The sequence below is a fragment of the Pinus tabuliformis genome, chromosome 6 (genome assembly GCF_031772625.1).
Source record: "Pinus tabuliformis cultivar Carrire ecotype Pingquan chromosome 6, CPIR1, whole genome shotgun sequence".
Taxonomy (NCBI): Eukaryota; Viridiplantae; Streptophyta; class Pinopsida; order Pinales; family Pinaceae; genus Pinus; species Pinus tabuliformis.
Window position 1 is genome coordinate 2101516534 of NC_142292.1, and position 17686 is coordinate 2101534219.

The following is a 17686-nucleotide window of genomic DNA, read 5'->3' on the forward strand; positions in this document are numbered from 1 at the left end:
CCTCTTATGAGGGTCCTGCATGATGCATGCATTGAGCTCTGGGAGCTCCGGGGGGCTTGGGGTACTTCTTGGAGCAACAAGCAACCATAGGGCGACTCACCCTCCCCTAATGGTGCGTTGTGTACAGGGTGAATGGTTCAACCTTCCCCTGTGATACCCCGTGGTGACTTATGGACAAGATGAGTGGTTCTCCTATCGAGGCATCCTACCCATGCAATCTGGGACTCATGGGAAGTACCTCTTATTTGGCCAATGAGTAGGGAAATGGGGTTAGGGACCATAGGAGTACTATCGATGGACACATCATTATATCTACTGTACTCCCTATGCTAGGATGACCTCCATTGATCTGGGATCAGTATGAATGGTTTGAGACACTCTCTTTTGATATTGATCTGGGATCAATTGGAACTTTGGGTCAGTAAGAGTGATATGACTCACTCTCTTGGAACTAATATGGGATTAGTAAGAGTGGTATGACACACTCTCTTCATATGGCACTGACTTCGAGTCAGTAGAGAATGGTATGAAACATTCTAGATCAATTCTTCTTCTTCATGGTTCAATAGGGCAAAGCAGAGCAGTGCAGGGCACTGATGGCAGAGAGTACAGTCTAGCAGATGGATCAGCAGATGGAGTTCTCCCTAGTTAAGAGGGAGTGTAAAAATTGGCAACTAGGGCCAAAATCCATGTGGGTCATCTTATCTATGGCAGCTGATAATTTTCTTGGATCCCTCTCATCGAGAGTTGTAGGATTGATCTAAAGATCATCCAATTCCGATAAGTATTCATGGAGTTATGAATTATTTTTGTGTTATAAGACAATTCGTCAAGGTCGGCCAGCAACCAAATAAACCCATGTGCTCAACGTTTTAGTATAAAAAGAGATGACTTGAGAGTCATTTCACACACACTTCTCCCTTGATTTCTCTCCACTTGTCTTGGGTTTTAGTGTGAGAGAAATCTAGGAGGAAGAAGCCTTAGACGTTGGAGGAAAGGAGGCTGCCCTAGCGGCAGCGAAGAAGGCAGGCCAGGGAAGCTATAGAAGGGATCTACGTTGACCTAAGGGAGCTCATGGAAGAAGTTTAATGCAGCTATGGAGGAGGCCTTAACAAGCCCTAGCCGCGGTCCTAAAGTAGCCCTAACGTTGTCCTAAATCTGCCCTAACTGCAGGTCTGCCCAGCCCTAACTGCAAGTCTGTTTAAGCCCTAGACGCAGGTCTATTGAGGTGTCTTTGGTGCAAGAAAGGGCAGCATATGATGCTACAAGAAGAGGCCAAGGCAACGAGGGAGTTAAGGTCTAGTTCAAGGCTAACCGAGTTACTGTTAGAGGGCTGAGGAGCTAAGCTTGGAGGCCGAGTTGAAGAAGGGTGATCACAGGTCTGTTTGGGGCAGCAAAAAGGTAAGGGAAGCCTGTTTTGAGTGGGCTGTAGGTGACAGCATGGAACTGTGGTAGGCTGCAGTCCTAACCACCTCAAAACAGGGACAGCGTGGAGAGGTTGAGAGCTCAAACATGCCCAAAACAGCAACGTGCTAGGGGAAGTGTCTCATGAGGGTGTGCAGCAGTTTTCCAGAGGGTTGTTCAAGGACTGTGTGAGGAGTTTAGGCCTGCCCTAGTGCCCGAACCGAAAAAGTCACGAACTGCAGTATATAAACTGTTTGGAGCAGCGTTTGTATGGTGTGTTGGCAGCTAGATACATGGGACAACAAGGTCACTTGGTGGAGAAAGAAAATGGTACAGCAAGGCTATGATACTTGGTGGAGAAAGCAATAGGACAGCAAGCTATGACATGGTATAGCATGCCAAATGGGACAGCTAGGCAATGGTGCTTAGTACAACATGGAAAATGGGACAGCTAGGCAATGGTGCTTGTTGGAGCATGGTAAAGGGGACAGCTAGGCAATGGTGCTTGGTGCAGCAAACATTGGGACAACATGTGTGACAGCAAGGTACAGCAGTACTAAACATTGGGACAACATGTGTGGCAGCAGGTACACCAATGCTAAACATTGGGACAAGCAGTGTGACAGCATGGTGCAGCAATGGCACATGGGACAACAAGTACATGATGCAGTACAGTGATGGGTACAGTCATGATTAGTGAAGCAGGATGAGATGCAACATGGTGATGATGGGTGCAGCACAGTGAGGTGCAGCATGATGATGAGGAGTAGCACAATGATAGGTGCAGCATGGTGATGGAGTCACTTGGGAGAATTAGTTGAAGCAGCATGTCTTCAACTGAGTTCAGCTACCTCATGTATCATCTACTTAGAGATGATCTATGCTCTTATTTAGATAAGTCAAAGTGTTGACTTCTGTTGTAAATGTACTATCTCTTTCTCTCTCTGTTGAACTATTGAAGAACATATAAGAAGAATTGATCAAGGGTTTCCCCACATTGGGGTTTGTCCCTGGCTAGCACCACATCTTGTGTCCTCTTGTCTTGGCTTGTCTTCTACGATTTATGTTTATGTTCTATCTACAATTACTATTATGCTGATGTGATTGCTAATCTGGAAAAGATATTGAGCTAACTGTGAAAATTGAAATAAATTGCTCTAAGCATAGAACATACCTAAGCTTAACAATCGCTGATTTGCCAAGTTGATATTGATATAATTTTTATCGTTGCTTGGGCTGATGGTGACATTAACTTCTCTTCCTTGGATACTTCCTTTTAATGTAATAATGCCGTGATCTGTAACTGAAAGACCATTATAGAAAAACCTTCTTTCGTCATTTTAGAATTGAGCTCCATTTTTTTTTTCAATGATTGATCCCATTTGTTTTGTCGCAAGGAAATTAGGGTTAACCCATTTTTTTATAAACCTTTAAAACTTTTAATTTTATTTCTCTCTTTTTTTTAATGATAATTCTTTTGCTTCCTTTTACTTCAAAATATAATAAGTCCCTCTTAATTACCCTTTTAACATAGGGAATATTATCTTATAACTCTTCAATTAATAATGTATCCCTCTTATTGCCTTTTTATTTATTTTTAATAACTATCCTTTATAACTTTAATATATGGATCTTTCAAGTAACCTTTTATAATAATACTCGCTTTGTACTTATATATATTTTCATGAACTTTTCTTTAAAATACCCCTTTATAATATAATACTTCTCTTTATATATCTTTTATTTATAATCTTTTTTTTCTTTTTGAAAAGTTACAACCCTAGTGAAATGTGGCTATTCACCTCTTTGGGGTATAATATAAAATATATGTCCACTTATGTGCTTTTGACTCGGTTAATTTTCTCCACGTAAAAACTTACCATTCACATAAAGAGATTTTGTATTCCTTTTGTTTTTCTTTTACCTTGAAAATACCATGGGTTGCTAAAACCACGAGCTTGTAAACCACTTAATGATGAATCAAGATAATAGTATCTACTCTTATTTTTCTTACGTATAGTTTTATAGATATTTGGAAAGATTCCCTTTTAACTTTATCATGCACTTTTTATCAATAATGTAGAACCTTTTTATATATATATGAATGTTCTCCTTCAAAATTTACACAAGACTATATATATCCTTTTTTTTAATAATATATTTTTATATGATTTTTTTCTTCAATTTTTTTGTTTTTAAATCTTTATATGTACTTTTTTTCCCTTTTTTTATTTGACTATCTTCTTTTTTTCTTTTTCTTTTTTGTTTAATGGCCAAAGGCCTCTAACGAATCAGCGACGGAGAAACTCCCAAAAGTGTAGAGAAACGCTTCAATCTCGACGGCAACAATGTTGACGAAACCTAGATGGCCAAGGGCCTGGATCAGAGAGCGTGGCTCTGTGCAGCGGTGGAGCAACCAGAGGATTGAACTGCTCTGATACCAATGTAACGAACAACTAGTCGTATATGCAGCGGAAATATTAAAATACTTCATAGACAAAGACATCTATCGTAGGATAGTAGTTGTAATTGTATATTGTATAAAAGAATTGATGTAAGATGATTACAAATGAGAATGAGGGTCCTGTATATACTATATATAGCCAGGTAAGTACCCTTTCACGAACAGGCATGTCTCTAAGACACACCTTCTCATTATTAACTAACTAACCATTAGTTAATTTACTTACTATTTATTATTATATTTATATTATTATGATTATTATTTATTATCTATTTTTACATAATTTATGTTCATAACACACTTTTTGGGGCTCTATAGGTTAGCTGGAATTAGCTCAAAAATTTTCTGGGTCTTTGTGGGTTTGGTGTGAGGAGCTCCAGGTTAATTTTGCAGAATTTTTGGAGCAGTTTTGAGGGAAGAAACAACAGTTCTTCTTCAGCAGTAGCAACAAAATTTCTGGGCCGTGCGAATTACTTATTTGGGCCATTTTCCAGCACTTGGGTTTACATCATACAGCCTGGGTTTTGCATGCGTGCAGTGGCAAGCCCAGGTTCTATTGTTCTACACTATTTGTACCCAATTTCCAGCATATTAATAAAATGGCTCAGATTTCCTGTTCAGATTTAATGGTTTACCGATTGTGCTTGCATGTTTAAAAATTCATTTGCTGTAGCTTAGTGCATGTCTCTGTTATTTCCTGAATATTTCCATTAGGACTATTACACCTAACACTTCCTATTCCTCTTTCTACATAAATTTCTGCAATATGTTTGCTCCTCAAGTTGCACCTTATAGTAGTTTTAAAGTCCCACAACCTTTCCTTGCAATACAGTGTAGACTTTTGTTGTTTGCTTAGCCTGCAACCTGAACTTGTGGTACTCCTGATGGCCCACATGCATCCTACAACCTAACATTGTGTTTTATAAGAGCCTGCTATCTGATCTTGCACAGTTCCAATCCATACCTCCCAGCATTCTCATATTGCAACCCACAACTTATTAGACTCGCCTGTTCTTTTGTTCACAACCTATTATCCATATTAATTGCCCAAACATCCCAATACTGTAAAGTATATGGAAATCTTGTGAGGATATCCACCGACAACTAATGCCCTATCCAAAGCTTAAAAGGTGTGGGCTGTGAAGGCCAACTCACAACCCTAATAGCCAAGCTATGACGTGTCGTAATGATGCTGGTTCAAGGATGCACTTCCCAAAATAATATTCATACTACTCTCAGTACTGAGTCCTGACCATTAATGCATAGTTATGACTACTTGACCCGTGTTGATGTACTTTGATCTAAAAGCAGCAATGCGTTGTGATTGAATTCCAATCTGTTGATTTCATTTAGGGGAAGATCATATGTGCAAACTTTTGCAGGAATCTAGACTACAGATTTTCTATCTTCTTGCAAATGGATAATTTCTGGATCAGTATGCTGATTATAAATCTCGAGGCACTAATTTAAACAACTGGGCTTGACTTCAGACGAATATTGGAGGTTGTGCATGTCCGAATCACACTTTTCGGACTATAAGAGTATTATTTCCACTTTTCACTCTTAATATGAGAAAACAGATCATGAGCCAGTGTTCTAAAGGCGTGTTCTATTGTTTCTTTTTCTATTCCCCTTCTATTGTTTCAATTTCTATGTAGATACCTCTCTGCCTGTACATATTATTCTATGTTTGTACATATTATTTTCTGACTAATATAAGAAATTTGTTCTGCAATACATACATACATATATAGACAAATAGGTAAACATCTGGGACTCTCATTGCCATTGGAATCATAGCCAATTCAGAAAAATGGATTATTATAAAGTACAGAATTTCATTGCCCTTTGATTTTACTTCTTAGAAGTTTTTAGACGTTTTTATTGTAGGAAATTGGCCACTGTACCATGGGGAATGGTTTTACATCACCAGTAATTATCAAGCTTTGGTTGCCCTAACATTTTTTTTTTCTGGCAGATTTTAACAGAACTTCAAGCTGTGTGGTCCACATTGATTCATTTGCAGCAATGAATGGAATTTCTCGTTTTTGTGAAAATGATTTTCTTTGGAGGTATGCTTATTACTATTATGTGTGTACTTGTAGCTTGTAATCTGTCAAAGTCACCGCATTTTGCATACATTGTGATCTAAGATATAAATATATAGCAAGCAAGTAGCCTAGCTGGGAATATCTCATTTTCTCCCCATATTTGTTTAGTGGCATGGCTTTGTTGTTTTAAATTTTCCTACAGTGAGTACTTTGTTCTCTCTTTCATTCTAGCCTGTTATCATTGGTGTGATTGCAGGTATTCTAAGGAAGAAGATCTTTCTGTTGAAGAAATCATTGCCAAAAATTTCACATATCTTATCAAGTGAGCTTATATTATTTTGCTATGTGTATCTCTAGGCTGGCATCTTCTTATCTTCTCAATGTGTCATCACTATGTTTCCGTTATCCTTGGATTGAAGAAGTAAATATTGTATAAAAATAAGAATACACAAATGCAAGATGTGGAATATAATGTCTTATTAAAATAGAGTCTTCAGACATAATGTGTAGATCATCTTTATCCATACATTTCGTCATCACACTACCTAATTCATAACTAACGAAACTTCATTTTAATAACTTTATTCTATAGTTTGGTCTCGTAATATAATGTGACCTTTATTACATATTAAAAATACTTTATTAAACTTTGACTCTTAGTTTGCATTGTTAATACTTTGACACCCCCTTAACAGAGAAATACTATTTTTAACCATCTACCCCTGGATTTAACGACTCAAAAATGTGATATCCCCACTAAATAAAATTTTGCTAAGTATATCCCATTTTTGCATATTTAACATTTTGATGATTTAGTGACTTACAAAAGGTGGGTTGAGTAGACCCCATTTGATTTTTGGAGAAAAGAAGGCTATGCGCATTAGAGAAAAAGGGAAAATTAGTTTGCTAGTGAAATGTGGGGGCCACAAGGAAGGAGTTCGAACCACATGAAGAATTCACACTAGAGGAGAGAGGAGAGAGAAAAAGGAGGTGCGAACTAGTGGAGATTGTGGCCCACCAAGGGAGAAGAGACTAACACTTATAAATATCACAATGGGGCTCTCATTTTGTATCTTTTTCCTACCTATCTTATGAAATCGAACTCTCTTGGAGTTGTTGAGAACAAGAAGAGAAGTGTTGTTTAGCACAGAAGTTTTAGGCGGAAGTTCACCCTCATTTCGGAGAATTTTGAGTGTCTCCCTAGTAAGGAAGTTGGGGAGTCTACTTTAGGGCTTCCACAAAGATTGTTACTAGTGACTTCACTCAATTTTGCACTCCACCTGGGCGCTGAAGCAGTTTAAATAGTTCCATTGGTGATCAACTACAGTGGGTCAAAGAACTGGACGATTTGCAGGAGTTTCCCTTCATATTAGCTCTAGATTTTGCAATGATTTGACATGGTCGAAGTGTAGGGAATTTTTGGAGCCATTTCTCTTGTTTTTGGCAATGTGCAGGGGTTTTTGGCCGGGCTTGCCCAGGGGAAAGGATTTTGCAGTGATTCCGGAGGCATTTCAATGAAGGATTTGGCATCATTTCGCAATGACATCATTGCAATGCGCAGAGCAGGCCAGTCTGGGCAATTCACACGTTTTGAGGCTCTCGGAGTCAACTGGAATTAGCCCAAGATATTTCAAGGCTTTTGTGGGTTTGGTATGAGGAGCTCTAGGCTATTTTTGTAGAATTTTCTAAGCAATTCTTCTTCAACAACAGTGACAGTCTTTTTTGGGTAGTGCGCAAAGTCTTTTTTGGGTAGTGCGCAAATATTGTGGGAGACATTTCCAGCACCTACGCCATTGTTTTCTCACCTGGGTTTTGCAAAGCTTGCAGAAGCAAGCCCAAGTTCTATCTCTCTTGTCATATTGTGTACTCAAATTCCATATATTATTAAAATGGCTCAGGTTTATTGATCAGTTCATTTTTCTTATTGATTGTGCATGCATGTTTAAATTTTTACTTCTTGTCGCTGGTTCATGTTCTTGATTTTTGCTATGATTTCTTAGCTGGAATATTACAGAGGTATCAGAGCATGTTCTTGGCCAACTATGGGAAAAATAGCAGATGATGCCACCCAGGTACGAAGGAGTAGTGTTTCACAGAGGCGAAGGCAGAGAAAGAGGAAGAGGTCATGGTAGAAGAGAAGAGTTTGGTCCCTTTTCAGGTACATAGATTGAACACGCCAAGGAGCACATGGAGAACCAAGAAGGCAATGAGAAACCTAGATAGAATGATCATAATCAATTTCTAGAGGAGTTGGTAAGGTAGAACCAACAGTTGATGAGACAAAATCAACAGTTTCTAGAGATGATGCAACAGATGATGGGAATGCAAATACAGAACCAGCAAGGTCATCTCAACAATGGAGAAGGGTGTTTTGGGATTAGAGAAGGGAGCCATGCGCATGTACGCATAGTGCAACATAACGACACACATACATATGGTCAAACTAGACGCCTGACCATGCCTCATTTTTTGGATGAACCGGAAATGGAGAGAGACGAACACTTTTGCGGATTTGATGAGGTCACTTGCAGATGGCATCAATGAGTATTATGTGTTGGACCCCAGGATCAGGAGGGTTTTATCCTTTGGATACTTTTGTCATCTGAAGGAGAAGCACATATTAAGAGCAGGAACATCATCCAGAGGGGGACAACAGAATCAAAACCAGGATACACAGAAGCTAGCAGGGAAGACTACACTTCCAAACTTTGACGGATCAGCGCAGAGTTCAGCTAAGGTGTGGATACATAAGCTATACATCTACCTCCATTTGAACCCCATGCTAGAGAGAAATGTTATTCAGTTCACCACTCTAAACTTGTATGGAGATGCACAAGAGTGGTGGTACCACGGGTTGGTTATGTTGGGGCATGCCACCATCACATCCTACACTATGTTCACGAGGCGGCTTATTGAGAGATTTTACCGGAAGAACCCTAAGCTACACTTATGGGCATTAGCTAACCTGAGACAGACAAGCAACGTTGAGGCATATTTGGCAAAGTTTCAAAGAATAATGGTGATGGTCTATTTCTCGGAGTCGAGGTTGTTCATGCTATTCATTGAGGGGTTAACAAAACCATTGTATGGTTGGGTGAGAGCTTACAGGCCCATATCTTTGCAGGATGCTATTAACAGAACCAGGGATATGCTTGATGCAATCCCTAAGATGAGAGCACTAGTGCCTTCTAGGCATACCTCTCCTCTGAAAGGTAAGGACATTAGACCTCCTCAAAAGGAGCAAGTCAGACGTGAGCAGCTAGATGATAAGACCAGGAGAGACCTCCGGAGGAGGAAGTTGTGCTTCACTTGCCAAGGCATCAATGTACCAAGGGAAAGGCCCACTACATAGAGGTTTTCTTAAATAGCAAGCTGGAGGATAACGCCAATCTTGAGGCAGGTAGGAGAGAGGACAAGCTACAGGGGATAGGAGACCCACCTCTTCCTACAAGAGGTGTCATTGCCTCACTTTAAGGAGTTCTGAAGAACTTGACATTGCAAATCAAAGGCACAATGCAGGGACGACGTGTGTCGGTGCTAGTGGACAATTGGGCTACCCACAATTCTATTAATGCACAGATGGTGGAGCGGAGAGGGATACATAAAGAGGCCTTTGAGAGTTTTTCAATGTTGGTGCCTGTTGTCGCTCAAATTGTACAAGCACTGCACCAATGACTCAGGTCGATGGTTGTCAACCTGATTCCCGACCTCTCCATTCTAGTTGTCTCCCAATAGCATGCTATGGAGGGTAGTCCCTGTGGAAATGTGAAGGAAAAGGACAAGTCGGTAACCAACTTGTCCGGGAGACACAGTTGGGTGGCCTAGCTACTTAGTTAAATTTAGCAAGATTTTAAGGATTAGATTATATTTGAGTATGAGACCAGTGTCTTATGGAGTCAAAAATCTTGGTTATTATAAAATTGAGACCAAGTAACCGAATGTACAATTGTTGCTTAGATGCTTCACTAACCTATATGAAATGCAAATCCTAAGATCTAGGTGTGATGCAAAGATCTTGGTTAATTTTAAATTAAATGTCTAATCTAAGTATGACCTTCCCTTAACTGTTTTGAAGCTAGGCTCCCAGGTAGGTTGTGGGAAGGAGGCCAACAGGAAGCAAGCAAAGGCTTGATTAACGATACCTTCCTTTAGGCTCCTATCACCCGATACCTTTGGCTTTGCAGAGACTGTGGCTCTAACGATTGCAAGGTCACTGTGTTAACCACCAAAGGGCTGCTAAGCCCCTCAAGCTAGATGAGAAGGGTGATCCTAGAGGTCTATCAACCAAGCTTATGCTTGGAGGTAAATTATTAGTGCAACTAGGCCTAGAATGCTTATGCAAAGAATGAGAGTGAATTCCTTAGTTTAAGATTGCCTTAGTGTTTAATTACTTTTAAGTTATGATTAATATTCAATGACAAGAGTACTTATCAATGAAAAGACAATCTTATTATCAAGAATGAGCCAATTATTAAGTGCCAATATTAAATAGTGGATCAATCCACAAGATGCTTAGCAATTTAGAACACTTATCCAATTTAAACAAGAATTGCTTGACACAAAAATCTTCCATGATATGCCAATAACCAATGTTAAGAGATGCTCACTTAGAAAGATAAACAATGAAACTTAAGATGCCAATACTTGACAAATTTACCAAGATTATGAGCTTAGGCTAGAGAAATCATCAAATAATTTCTCAACAATGCTTCAACCAAAATGCCAAGTAGATCTTAATACCCAAAGAATTTAGATCATCAACAAGATTAGGAGATTTAGAACTTAGATGTTTGAGTGATTTTAGTGCAAAGTTTAATAATTCTTATAGCTAATCACAATACAAGCAAATGTTAGATTCCAAATAACCAATGATTGCAATAGCACTTTAGAATTATGAGCACTTACTAATCTTTAGGACAACAGTAAGCAATTCACTCTAGATCCAAGAAATATCAAGCATGTGAGAACCCAATATGATCAATGAAACATTAGATGACTTTTCCAATTGCAAACACAAGCTAATTAACCCACTTATGATAAATTATTTAGTGTATATCAGATATGGAAACTCTTATTACAGCAGCAAGCAAACTTTGCAAATAGTGAGCTATTAGTGCAATAACTTGTGCCAAAATATGCCCAAAACTTTCTAGATGCTGAAACAAGTTTACCAATGTGAAATTATGAGTTTCTAGACTTTCTTAAGATGTAGTATTCATAATTATATCAAATCTGATTCATTGATTATGCAGGATATTTCAGTCAAGAAACAACTAGATCTATGCTCAATAATTAATGCCCAATTCACCAAACAATTAGTAAAGTTTTACTATGAATTTTTTGGTGTATTTAGACCAGTGTTGATAATATCGGTGTCGGGAAAATATCGGCGAGGGTCCAGAAAATATCTTATCGGCAAATATTGGCAAGCATAAAACATGCATAATATATTCATTTTTTTCAGATTTTTAAACATATAAAGCAATAACAACATGAAATAAACACATTGGCACATAAATATAAAGAAAACACTGATATATATGATGTCAAATAGAAATGATGCATCAAAGGCGATACCAAATCCTGCTGATCCCTGATAATTGTCCATTCAAGGACTCAAATGTGGAGAACCAATACAAAATAACATCACATATATAAAAGTATCTCATCATCATGAGTTATATGTAGCACAACAAATAAAACTAGCAGCTATCTATCTGAAATCACTGCCCTCTCCCCCTTTTACGGGAAAACATGATGGGCTGTTTGCCAAGCCTGCCCCTAGTAGTAGGAGGCCCTGACCCTGCCTCTACACCTAATGTCAAATAATGAGTGCTAGGTATGGGGCTATGCTCTCCTATATCTATAGCAAATGGTGTTGATGCTGATGCTCCCGCAGTGTCCTCCTCCTCCTCCTCTGAGTGCTGCTGCTCCTCTGACTCCGAGTCCTCCTCTTGCTGCCCCTGCTCTAATGGATCATCTGCCACTGGCTCTAACCATGAAGGTGACTCCTCCAAGAGGGGCTCCTCAGACTCCACCCTCCACGGAGACAATACATCAATATTGTCTAAGCTAAGTCACATGACACGAGACACGGAGGACACGTAAATACGAGTATTCAATACGAAACACAACGACTTGGAAACAAGACACGAGGGACACGTTTTATATATATATATATATATATATACCAAAATATAGTTTTTTATCCATATTAAATTGCAGGTCGCAGCTTATCTAATCAAATTAAAATATAATTACTTCTCAAAGTTCATAGTTCACTTAAAAAAATAAATAGAATCAAAATTTACTATTTAGAAATTAGAATGTGATATGCTTGGTCTTGATTCTTGAATATTCAATGTTCATTGTTCATGTACAACTTACAAGCACATAAGAAAATAACTAAAGTCTAATCCTATTGATTTCCTTTGCCCCTCTTGCGAGAAAATGCCACAGCTTTCCCTTTCCCTCTAGATGTAGATGTTGGTGCTGGTGGAGTTGGCAGTGGAGTTTGCTATGCTCTAGAAGCTGAAGAACTAGAAGTAGGAGCTATAGGAGGTAGACCACGTCCTCTACTGATGGCAAGGGTAGCTCGGGCAGGTGGTGTCACCTGGAAACATTACAATCTCCCAATCCTGAAATCCTAAAAAACTGATAAGTCTGCTGCATTTTGAATGAAAACTAAAATTCTACTTTCTCCATATGAAATCCAATGAGGCCGGAACCACTCTCAAACATCCTGAGTCATTTCATGGTAATGTTAAAAATTTAATTAAAAGGATGAAAATGAAGATTAAGGAGAATGTCACTTTTACTTTAAGAATTTAACATTACCATGAATAGCATATCAATACTAGGGCCTAAAACGCTCAAACCCTCCTTGGCAGCAACCACATAGCTCTCCCCTTCCTTCTCCAGCAATCAGAAATGAAAATGATATGAAAAAAACCAAAATCGGATTTTTATAGGCCGTGCAGAAATTTTTTACAGTCACCGGGCGATATTTTCAATTGTCGCGCGATATTTTCCGAAATATCGGCGATATTTCGGAAATCGTGCGATATTTTCAAAAGCCGAAAATATCGCGATATTTTGTCAGTGATATATCGGCTCGTCGAAAATATCGCGATATTTCCGAATATCGCCGATATCTCGGCGATATTGTCAACACTGATTTAGACCACTTAGATGTGATTTTAGGGCATTTAATTCACTGTTATGGAATGAATATGACAGCTGAAGCGAAACAGTGAGAGGACAAGAGTTAAGACCTTGTAGATCACTTGCCCAAGTTGCCAAAAAAATTTCCAAAGTACTTGTCACTTGAAAACACCAACTTTGAGCCAATTTCACTTGCCAAACTCAGCAATATTCAGTCCAGAAAATTCAGAGATGTAAAAGAGGGCAAACTAGGGTCTAGAAGGGTTAACGCTAGGTACAATAGGGCTAGTGTTGGGCTAGAAAAGGCCTAGAAGGCCTAGCGGCTAGGGATAAGGGCCAGAGGAGAGCTGAAAAGGGTCAACGAAAAGCCCCAGAAGGAAGAGTGAAGGGCTACAGAGGGACAAAGAGCCCTAAGAGGGTTGCAGCTAGGCCTTGGAGGCCTTAAGGGTCTACGACAAGCCCTCTAGGGTTGTCGTCTATGGTCGATGCCTTTTAGGCTTACGACCAAGCCAAAAATTGCCTTAAACTCCCACGGCCAAGGGAAAAGAGGGAGGCTAAGGCCCCTAGAGGCTTACAGCTAGCCTCTAGGGCCTTAAAAAAGATGATGCAAAGGTCAAGGACACTGACGCTGAGCCTTAGAGGAGGACTTTGGGCTTGGAGAGGGGAGATTTGGGCCTAAAAGTCCCAAAACTTGAAACCCTTGCTCTTAAAAATTAATTTTTCTTCAGATCTTCAGATTTACTACAAAATCTTCAATGGCTGGCCCTGCAAAACAATTTGGAGACTAGATCTTACCCTCAAGGGCCTAGATCTAGCTCTAATCCAGCTCTTTTCACTTGATCTCACCTACACAAATGAAATTACAAGAGCCCAAAACCCCAATATATACAAAATATCAAATAATAATTCAAAACCCCAGCTACAAAACAAACAAATTATTTACAAAAATCTATTTTACAAATATATTTACAAAATATACATGCGAAAATAGCTTGAAGGAATTTTGAGGATTTAAATCTTTGTAAATCTTTGATAATGGCGATAAGTATTTCGAAAGATGAATGTAGAAACCACAACCTTAGCAAAGTTAGAACGCCATAAAAATAATTAGAGTTCAAACACAGTCAGCCTCTATCCAAAGTTTGTGAACTTGGAGTCCAAGGGTTGGGGAACTTACAAACAATATATATATTTCCGAAAAAAATAAATCATTAGAAACACCCAGTGAATCAGATCACCTAAGCTAAGCCCATAGCTTACCAATAGAATGTTCCTATCACCTACAATGAATTAAATATAAACAATTATAAAGCACAATATAGGAATGCCCGTACCCAACACACACCACAAATCATCAAATCATAAACACCATGAACTACACCCCAAAGTCTTTATTATGCTTATTCTAATGTTCCCAGTGGAACAGTAATTTAGATCAGCTTTTCAGAGTTACATAAGCCAAAACCAGATAGCTTGAGACACAAATGACTTCTAATTTATAGATAAATCCTCCAAGTGGAAAATAATGGCTAGTTGGCTTGATCCCCATCAAAATAATCTCGATTGTTGATAAATCCTTGATCGATTTTTAATCTCTTCCATTGAAAATATTTATTTTTGAGGAATTTCCGAATTTCTCATTAAATCCATTTTTTATTAGCTCAAAAATAATTATTTTGAGTTAATTTCCTCAAAATTTTGACTTTGACTTAACCACCAAGGCCTAAGGTCCAATTTTTCTTGAAATTTCCAATATTCCCTGAGTGGGGGACCTCCAAAATTTGACTTCTTTAAGACCCACGAATTTTTCCACTTGCATAATTTTTTTTTCCTAGCATTTTAATTTTTGACTCAAATTAATGAATTTTTTGGCTTAAAATTAATTTTATTTTTGCCAGAAAAATTAATTAATTGACACATGAGGGGATTGATTATTTTTTCCACCCTCTAATACTTTAGCCATGGTGTCTGATTGCAAGGGACCATGCATCAGAATATTTTGTACATAAGATTTACATAATTCAACCCTCAAAGGGGGAATCCTAGTTCATTATAGACCCTCAAAAATTAACCCAATTCTACGACACAATATGATCTAGTAGACCAAATGACTTGTAATAAAATAATTTAGCCAAATAGCTTAAATTATTCCTGTTGTCGCACAGATTGTCACGACAACGCTTAGACCGGAGGGTTGTCACCCTGATCCCCAATCTCTCCGTTTAAGCCTGTCTCCCACGGCTAAGGGGGGTAGACCCTATGGGATAATGAATGACCAACTGGGGACCAATTCAGTTGGGAGACACGAGGGGAAACAAGCACTAAATTGATTTTATTAAGTTAATAAACCAGTGCCTTACAAAATAAATGATTAAACGATTATTTATCGAACGCTGCAGAAACATGAACTCATTAACAATCGTTTACCATCAAACAACTCAAACAAAGATTAACTTTTACCAAATGTGAGATAATCGATAAATTCTCAATGGCTTAATGATACTCCAGCAATTAAAATTTCGAAAGATAAAGTGCTTTAAACAATCACGTAAGATGCTAACCAAAGATTACATTCATGTAGTTAATCTTCAAATGAACATTTAAGCATGTTAAAAATGATAAACATTAATTCCCACATCAAAATTTTAGCCTCAGCAGAAAAGATAAAACATAACAAATTCTTGAGCCAAGACTCAAACTGGCAAAAAACTTTCCAAAAAAAAATATTTTTATATTTTTCAAATAAAACAAACTTAAAGACTAAATGAAACTTTAAATAAAAAATCTAAATAACATTAAAATCTAAACTAAATTGAATCAAAATCTAAAGTAAAAGAAAAGAAACTTCTTTTTTTTTAAATAAAACTCAAATCTAAATAAAACAAAGAAAAGTCTAACTTTTTTTTGTTATATTTTTTATTTGAAAGAAATCAGACTATAATTTAAACTAAATGAAATTGAATCAAAATAAAATAAAATAAAAAATCAAAACCTAAAATCTAAAACTCAAACTTTTATGTGAAAACAAAAATTTAAAATTTTTCCTTTTGAAACATAACTAAAAGGCAAACATATCTAAATAAGAAATAACAATCTAAACTAAAATCTAAAATCTAGAATATACATCGGAGCACCTAAGTTAAAATAAAAATTTAAATGAAAGTCAAATTCTTTTATTTTAAATGTTTTTTTTTGGATTTACTTTAAAATTAAAACAAAGCTAAACGTTAAACATTCTAAATATTAAAACTAAAGCCTAAAAGACAAATCGAATATCCAAACTAAAAAGAAAATGGAACCTACGCTAAAGTGAAAATGCGTTCATAAAATCTTAAGAAACATAGGCATCAACGCATATAACAAAACCACGCTAACCCTAGCCCAGAAATAAGCCACCGTACGCATAAAAAAATTACGATTAAACCTGTTATCAAAGAGATGAGTGCGTGTTAGTGCAGCTGAGCCGCAGGCCTGGACGTTTTGATGCCGGATTTGATTGCAGATTTCTGCGTGGAGGAGATACGCTGTACAAAGGATGCTGCTACAGGTCGATTGATGGCAGAGCTTGATTGAACAACAAAAACAGCACGCAGGAGGAATATGGCAGCCGCTGTGGAATGGCAACTCGGGGCTGCGAGTTGAGCGTGGAAAAATGAATGCGTGACGACGACTAAAAGATTACGCGTTTTTTCCTTCTTCTTTTTTTGATTGCAGGTTGTGTGAAGACAAAAAGGGTTGCGTGAAGAATGCTGCGAATTTGAACCTACAGGTCAGCGTGAGGGTGATGAACAATGGGTGCAATGTGAAGGATCAGTGAGGGAATTGCAAGTACAACAAGTCGATGCAAGGGAATGAGGAAACTGTTGCGTTTTTGAGTGCCTGACAGCAGCAAGAGCAACGTTGGCAGCTGGATGATAGGGAATAGGCACAACTGAGACAGCGTGGAACTGAAAGGCAACGTTTTGAATTTTGTTTGCAGGTGATGATACACAGTACAGACGAGGGAGAGCAGGACAACACAATGGTGATGGTTGCGGCAATGCTGAGGATCCGCTTGTAGAATGGACGCAAAGAGCTTAGTAGTGTGAGAGATGGCGGATACAGCAGTTAAGAAAAATTCTGAATTTCTTGTGTTTCAATGAAATCCTCTTAAGGTTTCTTCCAGATCTGAAAATAACTGAAATTGAAACCCTTGGACAACAAAACAGCTTAGATAAACCCTCGGAAATCTTCAGAAAACCCTGCCACCTGTAAATGGAAAAGAAAAACACCCAGAATATGTGCAAAAAATAAAACCCTAAAAACCAGCTACAAAATTTACAACTTTGTGACTCTGCAATAGTCGGATTTGTCAGTAACTACAGTAATATTATCAGAATATCAGATTTACTATGAGCTACTGTTAGAAATCTCTCATGCATTCGTTAAAACAAACTTAAATGATAAACCCAGAATCGAAACTAGCTGGGCTCTGCAAGAGAATGCTTGCGGGAGTTGGCTGGTTCAGCCGAGAACTTCCCCAAACGGCCATTGATCGTTTCAATATGGGTTCCCTGCACAGCTCACTTCAACCATCAATAAAGAGGGAAAAAAAAATACTAGA

At 38.1% G+C, this 17686-nt stretch overlaps 1 protein-coding gene across 1 annotated transcript in view; it reads left to right on the plus strand.

Moving 5' to 3' along the window:
• LOC149267645 (dol-P-Man:Man(7)GlcNAc(2)-PP-Dol alpha-1,6-mannosyltransferase-like) overlaps nucleotides 1-17686 on the plus strand; it is a 476648-nt gene that overhangs the window by 404029 nt on the left and 54933 nt on the right. Inside the window, exons 15-16 of the mRNA XM_089433784.1 lie at nucleotides 5847-5940; nucleotides 6176-6241. Coding sequence (XP_089289910.1) covers nucleotides 5847-5940; nucleotides 6176-6241 — 160 coding nt within the window. The remainder of the gene's footprint in view (nucleotides 1-5846; nucleotides 5941-6175; nucleotides 6242-17686) is intronic.